The sequence below is a fragment of the Spermophilus citellus genome (assembly GCF_964194105.1).
Source record: "Spermophilus citellus genome assembly, chromosome: 3".
NCBI classification, from domain to species: domain Eukaryota; kingdom Metazoa; phylum Chordata; class Mammalia; order Rodentia; family Sciuridae; genus Spermophilus; species Spermophilus citellus.
The window spans coordinates 173,354,246-173,369,021 of record NC_138184.1 but is presented as its reverse complement, the minus strand read 5'-3'; the positions used below and the strand labels follow the sequence as shown (position 1 = coordinate 173,369,021).

Genomic DNA, 14,776 nt, shown 5'->3' with positions numbered 1-14,776 from the left:
AATGTTTACTTTTTATTGTCATTTTATTTGTCCCCATGGCTAGTTTTAGTAGTGTAGCTTAGTGACTAAGAAGAGGGTACCAGAGTAATTGAAGTATAAATGGTAGGATAAGGAGAGGACTTAATACTAAAATAGCTCACTACCATATTTCATTGGTACTGATATGTTAATAGTTTATTCTAATTGTTCTGTTAAGCTATAGTATTTATAATATAATGAAAGTATTGAATGATGTTTCAATTTATATTAAAATTATAATTTCTAATTTACAAAGAAATGGTAAGTTCAGTTAAGATTAATCCCTTTCCCCCAAACCATTTGGAAGTAAGCTTGTACCTGGTACTCTAGTATCCCTGAATACTTCAGTGTGCATTTCTTATATAGACATTCTCCTACATAATCACAGTACCATGATCAAAATTAGAAAATTGATTTTTTTTTACTACAACCTGATATTCAAACCCTATTCAAGATTGTTAGTTGTCTCAATGAATACCTTTTAGAGCAAAAAGAATCTACTTCAGATCACTGACTTAGAAGTCAAGTTTCTTGAACATACTTTCATCTGAAACAGTTCCTGTCTTTTGACTTTCATGACTGTGAGACCTTTGAAAATTATAAGCTAGTTGTTTTATAGACTCCTTCGAAATCTGCATCTGTTTAATGTTTCCTCATGAATAGATTCAGGTTACATATCTAAGGAATATGGCAGAAATGTGCTGTGTTGTCTTATTGCATCCTATCAGGTGGCACAGGATTTTAGTTTAACCCGTTATCGATTGTTATTTATTGTTTTTGTGGTATTGGCAATCAAACCCAAGGCCAGTATGGTTCACTTTGATCATTTGATTAAAGTGATATCTCTCTTTCTTTGTAAGTAATATGTATTTGGGGGAAAAGTGTTTTTAAACTTCATAAATACCTTCTGCTTCTTCAGAATTTCAACTTCTTATTATTTATTTATTTTTTTACCAGCTTAGCTTTAGGGTATCTCTTATTTTAAAACAGGGTGTTTATCAGGGCGAGTCTGACTTTGAGGTTGAGCATAGTTTGCTAGATTTCATCCTCAGAGATTCTCATTTAGTATGCCTTTGATGGTACCCAAAACTTGAACTGGTAACAGTCTCAGCTAATGCTGTTAGTCCAAATACTTTCACTCATACTAAACTAGATGATGTTGAATTAATGACAGGGTTCAGACCTTGGAAAATAATAGTTAAAAAAAATTTCTTTGTGCAAAAATATCATTATGACCTGTAAATACAAATTGTATTTTTTTTATTTTATACGTAGAGCCTATTAGACAAGATTTAGCCAACTGAAGAATATTTTGTATGTTGTTTTACTCTCATTATTTATAACTTTGCTGTTTTACTGTACTGGTAAGCTCTAATTACATTTTACTGTAACAGTTAAATGAAATTGCTTGAATTATAATAAAATTCTACTTGAAAAATAAATTCCTAATTGTGATAATTCTATTCTTTTTGTCTTTTTCTCTTAATTTATAGGCAGTACTTAATTTTCCTAAATATTGTGAACCTGTGGTTAAAGGAGAAGGTATCTATGTAATTTTACTTATTCATATTTATTTTGAAAAACATTTTTTATAAGATCTAAATGATTGAAATTTTTTCCTCTGTGGGATAGCAAATGAACGTGATACTCGCAAACTGTGGAGAAATATTGAACCTCATTTGAAGAAAGCCATGCAGACTGTTTATCTCAGGGAAGTCTCAAGGTAATTACTATCTATTTAGTGTGTGTCCTGCAGGTTGAATATCCTTTATACTATAGGCTGTTATCCCTTATCCAAAATGCTTGGGCCAGATGTATTCAGATTTGGGATTTTTTTTCAGATTTTGGAATATTTGCATAGACTTCACTGGTTGACCATCCCCAATCCAAAAATCTGAATTCTAAATTCAAAAACTGTTTTATATGTCATATTAGACTTTTAAAAGTTTCTGGTTTTGGAACATTTAGGATTTTAGATTATCAGATTAGGGATGTCACAGAATGAAAAGTTTCACTCTTCTAAAGGTAGAAAAACTTGTGTACTTGTTAAAATAATTTTTACATAATAATGAAAGTATTTCTAATTCCTCATGGGATAATTATGCCCACCTAAATACATTTTTCTCTATAAAATCAATGAGAATAATCAACAAAACTACTCATAACTCATGCTTGCATTGCAACTGGTAATTGAGAAGTACTGCACACTTCAGTTTATACGTAAATAGTGAACAGAAACCACAAAACCAGTTCATGCTCTAGTGAGAAGTCAAGCAACGACAACTAGAAAGAGGAGATTACAGTGGAAGCTGGGAATGAGTTGACTAGTAGTGGTGTCATATGAAGGAAATCACTTCTAGAAAGAGTCCATCTTGAGTGAGAAAATATCACAATAAGTTCTGAGGTCCAAAGGATAGAGCACTGGCTTCTGGAGAACCAAAAAGACATGTCAAGAGTATGTAGGACTGGGGCTGGAGTAGTGGCTCAGTGGTAGAGCATTTGCCTGGCATGTGTGAGACACTGGGTTCGATTCTCGGCACCACATATAAGTAAATAAAATAAAGGTCCATTGACAACTAAAAAATATTTTAAAAAGCAGTATGTAGGACCAGTGTCAGCACAATAGTCTTGGGAAAGAACTGTTTCCAGAAGAGGTAGGTCAATTTGCAAGAGCATGGTATCTTTTAGAGACTTGGTAATAGAAGACAGAGGTAGGAAGGAGTGGAAATTGAGGATTTCCTTCCCCACAGACAGAAACAAAATCAAGATAATCCCTTCCCCTCAAAATGGCACTATATATATTTTTTAAAACTCACTTTGTTATTTATAGAAGAGAGTATTTTAGAATTAGATCTACTGAGTTACTCCAAAACCTCTCACCTACATTAATACCTGTCATTCCTGTCTAGGCCAATATTAGTCATTTAAAAAGAGAATATAAACTGGGCACTGGGCATATACCTGTAATCCCAAGAATGAGGGTGGAGGGGCTGACACTGGAGGATCTTAAGTTCAAGGCTAGCTTCAGCAATTTAGTAAGATCTTCAGTAACTTAGTGAGATTCTGTCTTAAAATGTTAAAAATTTTACAGAAGGACTGAGACTGTATCTTAGTCATAAAGCACCTGGTATTAAAAAAAAGAAAAAGCCATATAAAGGTATCAGAAAAAGTAACAAAATATTCTTTTATTTTGTAAGAATACAGGTTCAATACCCCATCCTGATTTAAATTTTTAAGAAATATAATCTTTATATATGAAAGAGTATTTTTAATTAGAAATTCAACAACCTAGAATAAATGCACAAAAGTAAAACAGAATATGTGAAACAAAAGTGATCAAACTTAGGAATGAAATTCAAGCAAAAGTAATCATCTCAGAAATGGAAATGAAATTATAAGGTATCCAAGGAAGACTGTATTAGGCACATCAAAGAGGAATAAAAGCAACCAAGAGAACAAAACTGAAGAGATAAAATTAATCAAGTAGGATATGATAAACATGACAAGATTCAACATAAGTAATGGGAGTTCCTACAGAGAGAAGAATAGATTGGAATCCAAGAAAACTTTACAGAAATAAAAGAAGGCCTGGCTTTATGCTTCAAAAGGGTTTATCTTCCCAATTAATCCAGAATAGTAAGTTCTGAGACTGTATTAGTCTATTGACTGTAGGAAATTACCACAAATTTAGTGACTTTAAATAACACACATTTAATGTCTTAAAGAAGAATGTTAGAAGTCTAAGATGTTTCCACAGGATTGTTTTCCTTCTGAAGGCTCTTCAGGAGCATCTGTTTTGTCTTTTCCAACTTCCAGGGGCTGCCAGCATTCTTTGTCTTGTGGCTTTTTTCATCTTTTAAAACAGCAGTGTAGCATTTTCTTTTTTCTCTGATCTCATGTCTCCTTTAAAAAGATCCTTGTGATTACATTAAGTCTACTTGGTTATTCACCCATATCTAAGTCCCTTTATTTGCATAAAGTAACATTGGATGATGACATCTTTGCTAAGAGCATTATTCAGCCTGCTTCCGACTTCCTTATGAAACTTTCAAAATAAAAGAAAAAATCTGATCTTCCAGACAAAAAGATAAAAGCAAAGTGAATTAGTAATACAGGAAGACAACATATTGAACAACATTTTCAAGAAACTAAAGAAGAAAGGAAGTATTTTGTGTCTGTTCAAACTGTTTCCAAAATCAAAACTTAGAAAACAATTTAAACATGTGATAACCCAGGGACCACTGTATGCAAAAGGCAGTTCTGAGTAATCTGGTGGCAGCCTTGATATAACAATGATGATTGGGAAAACTTTAATCAAATGATTGATGGCAACTCAAAACTAAAATAAAAGTAGAAATGAGGGTAGAAGAGTATTGTATAAGTGTATTCCAACAAGATGGAAATATCACAACTTTAAAAATGGTAAGAGAAAGGAAAGAGAAAAGGGAATATATTGCTGCACAAGTAAGAGATGAGAGGCAAAGAAACTTCAAAAGATAAAAGTAGCTGGGCGTGGAGGCACCCGCCTATCATCCCAGCTAATCAGAAGACTGAGGCAGGAGAATTGCAAGTTTGAGCCAGTTTGGACAACAGGGCAAAAGACCCAGTGTCAAAACAAACAGAACCAAATAAGCAAACAAATAGAAAATTAAACCCATTATCCTACCCTCCAAAAAAATTAAAAGTATACTCAAATAAGCCTCATATCCATCTTTATCCTTCTGCGCTGTTCCTAACCACATATGTAGTTCCTGGTTTGTCTTCAATAACTTTTTTTGTTTTCAGAATTATACATTCATGTGTATCTGGATACATCTTCTTCCCTTTGCAATTAATATGTAATCTGTAATATGTTTCTTCCACCGAGGTGATAGATAACAAAATATAAGCATTGCTAATCTGACTTCCTGCCTCTCTGAGGCATTTTGAAAAGTTTTCTTTAATGAGTGTGTTATGCTCATGTGTTTTTATTGATGTAGAGGATATATGTTTTATTAACTCTGCCATATTATTTTGCTGAATTTCTCATCCACCACCCCCCCCCCCCAATCTTTTGGGGGATTAAAAAAGATGCAGTTTTGTTCAATTTGTTACCTTTATAATAATATCATATATTGTGCCCTTAGTTTCCATTTTTCTCAATGTGGCACAAAGGACAAGTTAGATTCTTTGGTAGTAGAGAAATGTTCTTTGGTGTTGACTTCTGCTTCATTTGTAAGTACTTGAATTGCTTCATAGGAAATGACTTACCCATTTTTCCCCAATAGTGTAACTCCTCCCCCACTTACCCATGTACAATAATGTTTTAAGAGAATTTTAGAATTGAAGGGGTTCCTTAGAGATCATTATATCTAACTGCCTTATATTTTGATGAGAAAAGATTTATACAGATACAAGCTAAAACCTCTGTCTTCTTGGGGCAGTCTTTTTTCATTTTTACCATAGTGTATTTCCTTATGAATTTGATTTCCCATATCATAGTCACTGCACTTTCTTAATATTTTGGCTGTAATTGTTTTAATTGCAAGTAAGGGCAGGGTGGAGCAGTTAAAATAGCATGAAGGAGCAGTTAAAATAGCATGTGCAAGAATTCTGCTCTTAGCTCCACTATTGACTGAGTGGGTATTTTTGAACAACTTAACTTTTAGGCCTCAGTGTTCTAATGTAATTATACGTACTCTCTTTATAATTATACGTACTCTCTTTACGTATAATTACATTAGAACATTGAGGCCTAAAGGTTAAGTTGTTCAAAAATACCCACTCAGTTGTTATAGAGTTCAGAAATAGTGCATAATGATTGTGTCTAATATAACTAGAACACTGGTTGTTTTACTAAGTGGTAGGTATTTACTTGGTGCTCTTTGATAGCTATTTATAGTTTTGATCAGAGTAAAAGATTATTAAAAAATAATACCTGGATATTGCTTTATAAGTTTATATTGATATAATATATGTCAAGTTATTTATATTGTTGTAATATTTACCAAACTGTCTTTCTTGTTTTCTGTTTCGTCAATAAATACACATTTTTAGCTCGTTTTAGGGCTCTGTTTTAAGTATAGCTTATTTATTTCTTCTATTTTAATCCATTTTTGCTCCTCTTTTTTTCTTTCAGTTCCCAGTGGGAGAAGCTACAGAAAGATGATTCAGATTCTGGACAACTAAAAGGTATCTTAGAAAGTATTGAAGCACTTATCAGAAGTACATCTTTAATTATTGATACTAAAGTTAATACTAAAGAGCATTCAGCCAGTAAACAGTATTATAAAAGAGAATTTACTTTTTAAGTCATAATGGTATTTTGATAAATAATTTTCATTTAATGGAATATGAATTTTCTCTTCTCTAAAATTTAGATAATAACATGTGAAAGTCAAGCAATTTATGTTTCTTTCAGTGTTTTTATTGAAACAACCCAAATATATGACAAGATTTTATCTCAGTACATATATATATTTTGAGAGTTTTATGGAATAAAATTCAATTTTATCTTAACTCAGTTTAGGGGTATACTTCAGTGGCTGTGTTTTAAAAGCACTGTTTTTTGTTTTTTTTTTGTTGTTGTTGTTTTGTTTTTAAGAAAAAATTTACTTGGGATTTACTTCCAAAAGAACTGGTTTTACTTTTAAAATATGAATGAATATCCAGAATTTCTTATTTAAAAAAAAATGTTAGTGACTGATGGTTGGGAAAATGGTATGAAATCATGCTATTGATTGTTCAGTCTGCTCTGCTTTTTAAATGTTTTGGATGATTTACAAGTGATTTCTAGTTGTGCTCTATTAATGGAAGAATGTAAATGACTCAAGTTTAAAAAGTCTATAGTAATTGTTCAGCACTACTTTCTAATGATGATCTTGAACCCAGTTCAGTTTCTTCATCTATAAAATGGGAAGAATATCTAGCTTTAAATTACCACAAAGATTTAAAGTGGTCTTTAAGTAAAACCCCTAGCATGGTGTCTGACACATAGTAGATATTTAGTAAAGAGCAGATTCCTTTTCTTCCTTTAAGAATCATTGCTGCTTATCTATGTTTTATTTATTCATTGTTTTATTTATTTTCTATGTGCATACCATTGTAGGAATACAAAAAAAAAGTACTAGATATGGCTCCTTCACAAAACTCTACAGCTTAGTAAGGGATATAATTTATATATATATAATTTTTGTTAACACAAAGCATAATATTATATGGGATATGTGTGAAATATTCAAAGTAGAAATTCATAGTAGAGATAAAAGTTTTCTATCTTTGTGTGATGGGGAGCATCAGGGAAAATTTAAGAGAATAGCCTTGAAGGGAATAGTGGGTAGAATTTAGACTTTAGGATGTGAGGAGCCAAGCAAAAATAATAGAATGAATAAAGCATATCATTAATAATTTTTGGTGCAACTATTACCATCAACAGCTCAGTTTATAAGTGTCACCATGACTAGAGGTCACCATATGTTTAACAGTCTAGGGTGACCTTTTTTATCAGCTAAGTCATAAAAACACTGTTGATTCAGTTTTGTCTCCATAAAAAACCAGAGACTATGAGAACATTCTATGAATGTCAAAAGATAAATGAGAAGAGATACTTAAAACCTAATGGTAGCCTGATAAATATCTTCATGAAAGTATTTTCTGTATAGGTCTCTCAGCATATACTCATGTGGAACTCCCATATTACTCTAAGTTTATTCTAATTGCTGCATACCTTGCGTCATACAATCCAGCAAGAACTGACAAGAGATTCTTCCTTAAGGTAATAGCAACATACTTGTTTTCACTTTCTTATTGGAGCTCCCAGGATCCATGGGTTCCACATCTGGAGGTTTAACCATCAGAGAATAGTAAAACCATTTTTTTTTTCAATCTGTACTGAACATTTACAAACTATTTTCTTGTCATTATTTCCTAAAAACTATTTTTATAGCATCTACTTTGTATTAGGTATTATAGATAATGTAGAGATGATTTAAAGTATGTAGTAGGTTATATTCAACTAGTACACTATTTTATATAAGGGACTTTTGGATTTTGGTATCAGGTTGGGAGGTTCTCAATCCCCCTATGGATATTAGGAATTAACTAAGTTTTGAAATTTCTCAATACCTATAAGTTTCTATGGGCTAGAATCTAGAATAAGAAATTGTTAAATATGTGTTTAAGACTCTTTTTCTAAAGGCTTTAAATTAAGATTTCAACCTGAAATTTAGGAGAAGATAGTTTTTCAGAAGAAAGGAGTCAGGCATACGTTGTAAATTTGAAGCCTTTTCATTCCTTAGAATATTGTAATCTCTTAAGGTCTTTGAACATGTTGCTTCTTTCTGAAAAGCCCCTTCTCTAATACTTACCTTTCAGGTTTCAATTTATTTATTTATTTTTTTGATAAGGTTCGTCTTTTTTTTTTTTATTTTATTGTTGGTTGTTCAAAACATTACATAGTTCTTAATATACCATATTTCACAGATTGATTCAAGTGGGTTTCAATTTAAATCCTGCTTTCTCAGAGTGTTCTCGCTCTACAGTCTATTTTAGCAGGACTTCTTTATTGTTTCTGGTTTCACACAATATTTGCTTTCTTCTTTAGATTTGTAACAATTTGTAATAAATTTCTTTTTTGTGTCCCCTGTTCCACTATTCTGTAGTCTCAAGAGGGCAGGGGTCACCCTCCTTCATTTACCTTTGAAAATTCTGTTTTTACAGCAATAAATATGGAGTGCTAAATCAATTTATTAAATTCTTTTAGGAAGTATTACCATTTAATTTAAAAACCATTTTGTTTGCATGCAGAAGTAATCTTCCATCTAATCCAAGTCAAACCTAAAACATATTGAGGTATAATATATACAGTGTGATAAGTAGGATAAAAAATTTTAAAAGTCTGTCACATAAATTATTATGTGTGCGTTGTTTTAAACAAATTACTTTTGTTTTGTTTTGTGGAGTGTTTTTTTTTTTTTTAAATCTTAAAAAACTTGTTTTTCTTGGGGCTTGGGATATGGCTCAAGTGGTAGCGTGCTTGCCTGGCATGCCTGAGCCACTGAGTTAGATCCTCAGCACCACATAAAAGAAAATAAAGATATTGTGTCCACTTAAAACTAAAAAATAAATATAACAATTTTTTTTTTCTTAATTGCAGCATCATGGAAAGATCAAGAAAATCAACTTTCTAAAGAAACATGAAAAGGTATTTACATTTTGAATTTTCTGATGGTAGATATTTGTGAATTTTTAAAATATAGCAACTGGATGTGTATTTGTATTTGTCATTTGCATGTGAGAAGTTATTTGTATTGATATACTAAAATGTAATGTTGTAATAGTATTTTGTTATTGGATACAATGATTGAAAACACATTTCAGTTGAGCTGGTGCTGGAGATAAAACTGAATTGACAGTGTTTTTATGACCTAGTTAATGAAAAAGTTCACCTTGGATTGTTAGTTAAATTCAGCTGATTGATTATGGGCGTTTTCCTCTTTTGCACTTTGAAACACCTTCAAAATGACACGGAAAAAAACTAAAAAGAGAAATTCAAAGGACTAAGCAGGTGAGAGGCTCCCAAATTTGGAATTCCATAGTAGATAAATATTCAGGTCATTAAGCAGATAAGAGGAGGCTAAAACCAGAACTCCAACCAAGATAGATGATTTGGCCTAAGGAATCTGGAAAAGCTTAAAAAGTAGAAGCACAAGTAATTTTGAACGTAGGAATATGAGGTGAGTTTGAAATTGGTAAAAGAGCATTTAGACTACCGAGATTCCTTGTTTCACTGGGTATGTCCAAACCTTTGCTGCTTCTCTTGGCAAAAGAGAGAATTTTGAACTGTTGAGTTTATCCTGTAGAGACTGGGAGTTATTTTTAACTCTCATTTTTAAAAGCAGTTTTGTTCAGTAGGTATTTCTAAATTGATAGTGTTTTCTTAGGACTTTGAAGATATTATCTTACTGGCTTTTAGTCTTCATTGATGCTGCTGACTAGTCTCTTCCTTTTTTGTTATCTGTGTATTATTTAGCTGCTTTTCTTTTCCTTTGTTATTTTTACCATTTCACTATAATATATCTGAGATTGAATTTCTTTTTATTTGGAGTTAGGTTTTTTCCCTGAAGTTGAATATTGATATTCAACTTCTAATAAATTCTTATTCAATTCTAATAAATTCTTAGTCATTAACTTTTCACATATTGCCTCTTTACCATTCATTCTAATTTGTTTTCCTAAGATGTTGAATAGACATGTTAGACCTTCTTCTCTCTGTCCTTGTATCTAAGTCATTTACATTATTCATTCCCTTTGGTGTCTGTGTGCTATGTTCCAAGGATAATTTGTTTAGATCTGTGTTCTGATATTCTCTTCAGCTTTGAGTATTAAAGAGAAATTAACCGACTTTCCCAAGGTTATTTGGTTAATATGTGGTAGAGCCTGGATTCAGTTCCAGGATTGATGGACTCCAACTTCTTCAGTGATGTTTACAACTGTCCTTGAATTTATACAACAAATAATCCAAGTTTTTAAAGACTACAAACCAGTAAGGAAAAGACAAACACCTAATGAGAAAATGTACAAAAAAAAAAAAAAAAGTTGAATGCTTAATAAACATAACGTGATTATTTAGCTTCATTCACTAATGAGAGATGCAAATTTTAGCAACAGAGACGGTCACACTCTTAGATTGACAGAACTAAAAAAAAAAATCTGATGATTCCAATTGCTAATAATAATGTAGTATAATTAAGAGCCTCCCTACTCTGTGCACTGGTAATATCCAATCAAGTTAAGTACGAATGAACTGTGTTTTAGTCATAATAGGGCTTGCAGAGTATAAAATAAAAAGCCCCAAACTCTCAGTGGCTTAACATAACAAAAGTTTATATATTGCTCACAACATAATTAAATATGAGTTGGGTGGCTTCCTTCATTTTACAATGACATCAAGTGAAACCTGGCATAGTTTGAAGTTGCTACCAAAGGGAAAGAGGATAAAAGGATGTTGTTGAAAGACCAGGCCTGGAAGTAGTTTACATCACTTTTAGTCACAGTCCAGTGGCCACCAATAAGTTATATAGCATCTGTCTAATTACAGGAAAGACTAAGAAAAGAAGTCTTATATACCCAAGAAAAAATGGTAAACACACAGCATTGTTTTTGCCTCATATTTTCACCCAGCAATCCCACTTAGAGAAATTTACATATGTGCACAAGGAGAAATATACAAGATAAGTCAGTCACAGTAATAATGATGAATTTTTAAACTGGATATTGTATACAGTCATAAAATGGAATTCTAGAGAGTAGTTTAAAATGAGCTAGAACTACTTGTACTTTGTCAATAATTGTGAACAACAATGAGATATTTCCAAAATGAAATCATTTATATAAAGTTTTAAATGATGCAAATAGTGCTACTTATTGTTTGTGGCTACATAACGTTCAGTAGTACAAAGACCTTCATTAGAGGAAGGAAAGGGAAAAAGGGATGAGGGAAAAAGCATTCAAAAAGTCTTCAACTTCTCTATAATGTATTCCAGTTTTTTTATTGTTTGTGCATATTGCACATTAGGATTTGATAAAATTGGCCTAGTGTTTATTAACCTTGGTGTTTATTAACCTCTGTACTTTTGTAAATGTTCAAAGTTTTTAACAACTTTAAAAAAAGTTTTAAAGTTTTAACAACTTTAAAACAACTTTCCTCTTTTATTGAGGACAACATACAAAAGTTAAAAAATAAATGATTTCTGAACAGTCTCTATATATATAAATAGCTGAAGTAAATACTGAATTTTGTAATTCTGAACAGTTGTTTTTCTTTATAGTCATTCTTCTTTTAAATAGTTATTCCCATGCGTATAAAGATGGTTTCCCATTTTATTTGTCATTGCTAATATAAAGTAATTAAATTGCTACTAAAAACATATGCTAATAGGATAGAATTGGAACACTGTAGTTTTCTAATGACATAATTGTCCCATATGAATTTGTATGCAGCTATGAACATTTTATAATCTTTTAAAATTATTTATAAATCTTATATTGTTTCAGTCTGATAGCTTATTTACAAATTATAAAATGTTTTATTAGTTTTCTAATTATATTTGATTTTTTAGAACTGTTAATGTGGAACAAGTACATTTTCTAGAAATGATCTAGAGAGGCTGAAAGTAATAAATGCTACTGTAGGAGTAAGAACCTGGTGTTGTTCACCTCAGTCATCTAACAACTGCTTACAGCAGCAAAATAGCAATGTTTACGACTGCAGATGTCTGTGAGCTCTCATTTGTTGATACTAGGACTATCTTGAGGCATAAGGTAAAAAATAAATCATAATATTTTAAAAGTATTTTATTTGTTAGTATCTTCAGACTAAGTTAACAAGTATAAATATATTGCTTTTGGGAATTTATAGTCCAGAAAGTGAGTGCTCTGTTATAAAAAGAAAATCCATGTTTCCTTCCTTCCTTTCTTTTCTTCTTCTTCCCCCCCCACCAGACAAGCAATCATCTACTTGGACCAAAACCATTTCCATTAGACAGATTATTAGCAATATTATATAGCATTGTGGACAGCAGAGTTGCTCCAACAGCAAATATCTTTTCCCAGGTAAGCATTATTATAGATTACTGCCTATCGTATTTATGGACTTCTTTAATATATTATAGTTGATAAAGTTCTAGGTATTGAGATTATTTGTCAATATGTATTACTATATATTAACTGTATAATCAGCACTGTTCTTGATAAGTATAGTTGGTCCTCTGTATTCATGTGTTAGGAATCCGTGGATTCAACCAATCACAAGATAAAAATATTTGGGGGAAAAAATGCTTTTTTACTGAACATCTACAGATTTTTTTCTTCATTTCTCTGAACATATAGAATCACAACTGTTAGCATTTACATTTTATTAGGTATTATAAGTAATCTAGAAATGACTTAAGGTATGTGGGAGGATTATGTAATTTTGTGCAAGTACTACTTGAGGATCCTTAGATTTGGGTATCTGTGAGGGTTCTGGAATCAATACTTGTATTTAATTTCTGAGGAATGACTAAAACTGAAAATTCCAAATATAGAATCTTTGGGAATAATATCAAATTCATGTGTATTGTTAAGTATAACCTGATGACAAAAACAATTTAATATTTCTGGCTCTTATTTCTTCAGTAAAGGAATTTTTAAAAATTATCTTGTTGATTAAATAAAGAAGAGCTTGATGATTAAATTCATGAATTATGTAATTTTAATTAAAATAACACATAAAAATGTTTTTATAAGAAAGTATTTCACAGTGTCCTTCCTTACTTTCCAGGTTGACATTATGCTTTTTTTCCCCCAATTAATCTGTTTTCCAGAATACTTTCTCAAAATTCACTAGGTGGCAGCAGAATCACATAAATAGAAATAAGATCTTTTTCTCCCTTCCTATTTTTTGCAGTATTGGGGAATGAGCTCAGGGTTGTTCTACCTTTGAATCACATTCTTCCCTTTATATTTTTTATTTTGAGATAGGGTCTCACCAACTTGACCAGGCAGAATCTCCTGCATTGGCTTCCAGAGTAGCGGGGATTATGGACATGTGCCACTGTTATGCACTTTAATTAAAAAAAAAAAAAAATGTTTAAGGGTCTATTTTACTTGACATTTTAAGAAAAATCTATTCAAAGTATCACAATAGATTTCTTAAATGATTCAGAAAGGCATTAGTTGGCAAAGTGATGCATTATTTATTGACATGTAGGTCATATCATAGCAGTGAGAATTTTGGTCTTTTCTGTGTATTTTTGTTTAAGAAATATATGATAATGTACATTTTAGTTCATTCACTATGAATAAATTTGGTCCCAGAATAGTTGTCAGACTTTGTAATCTATTGTGATATAGCTTTTGTGATATAGCTTTTAATTCTTCATTAAAAGCTTCATTAAAATTAAAATTTTTGTTAAATAGGTTAGTCTCAATTTTCTCAGTACTGAATGTAGACAATTTTTATGTAAGTCAGTATTTACAGGAAATATCTGCATTTATTGTGTTCTTGAAGAAAGATTGTCCAGTCAGTTTTTATGCTTCATAAATAGATATTTAGATCCTTAATGCTGATGATTTTTTAAATTTTAATTCAGATTTTTTTAAAAAATGCTTTGCCTGAAATTAGTTTTTAGTTAAAATTTAACAATTAGTAGCTTTCTGCATATAATATGTAGTAAAGTGTGTTGTTGTTGTTTAGTTCTGCTCTGAAATACACAGCAGATATTATGATCTTTATTATGAATAATTGAGCCTTTAATCTTCAAACAGATTAAATGACTTTCACAGTACGATACAATTATATCTTTGAGAATTGAAGCCTAAGGAAGTGAGGTAGAGTGTACTTATAAGCAGGGTAGATAAAAGTGGAGCTTGGGGGCTGGGGATATAGCTCAGTTGGTAGAGTGCTTGCCTCGCATGCACAAGGCCCTGGGTTCAATCCCCAGCACCACACACACACACACACAAAAAAAATGGAGCTTGGCTTTTGAGAATGAGTAGGATTTTTGTTATTTAAATATTGTCTGTTTATATAAGTGATACTTGTTTACTATATAAAAATGAAAAACAGGCTGGAGTTGTGGCTCAGCGGCAGAGCACTTGCCTAGCACAGGTAAGTCCCTGAGTTTGATCCTCAGCACCACATAAAAATAAATAAGGAAAATAAAGGTATTGTGTCCACCTACAACTAAAAAATATATGTATTTTAAAAAATGAAAAAAGGTAAATAAAAAGTGAAAAT

The 14,776-nt window shown here is 31.5% G+C and overlaps 1 protein-coding gene across 2 annotated transcripts in view; it reads left to right on the top strand.

Moving 5' to 3' along the window:
• The window catches only part of ORC5 (origin recognition complex subunit 5), a 67,557-nt gene that overhangs the window by 25,346 nt on the left and 27,435 nt on the right, over nucleotides 1–14,776 (top strand). For both annotated transcript variants that reach the window (XM_081285697.1, XM_081285696.1), the window contains 6 exons: nucleotides 1,512–1,560; nucleotides 1,651–1,741; nucleotides 6,137–6,189; nucleotides 7,659–7,771; nucleotides 9,152–9,199; nucleotides 12,499–12,609. In XM_081285697.1, the coding sequence (XP_081141823.1) occupies nucleotides 1,512–1,560; nucleotides 1,651–1,741; nucleotides 6,137–6,189; nucleotides 7,659–7,771; nucleotides 9,152–9,199; nucleotides 12,499–12,609 (465 nt within the window). The remainder of the gene's footprint in view (nucleotides 1–1,511; nucleotides 1,561–1,650; nucleotides 1,742–6,136; nucleotides 6,190–7,658; nucleotides 7,772–9,151; nucleotides 9,200–12,498; nucleotides 12,610–14,776) is intronic.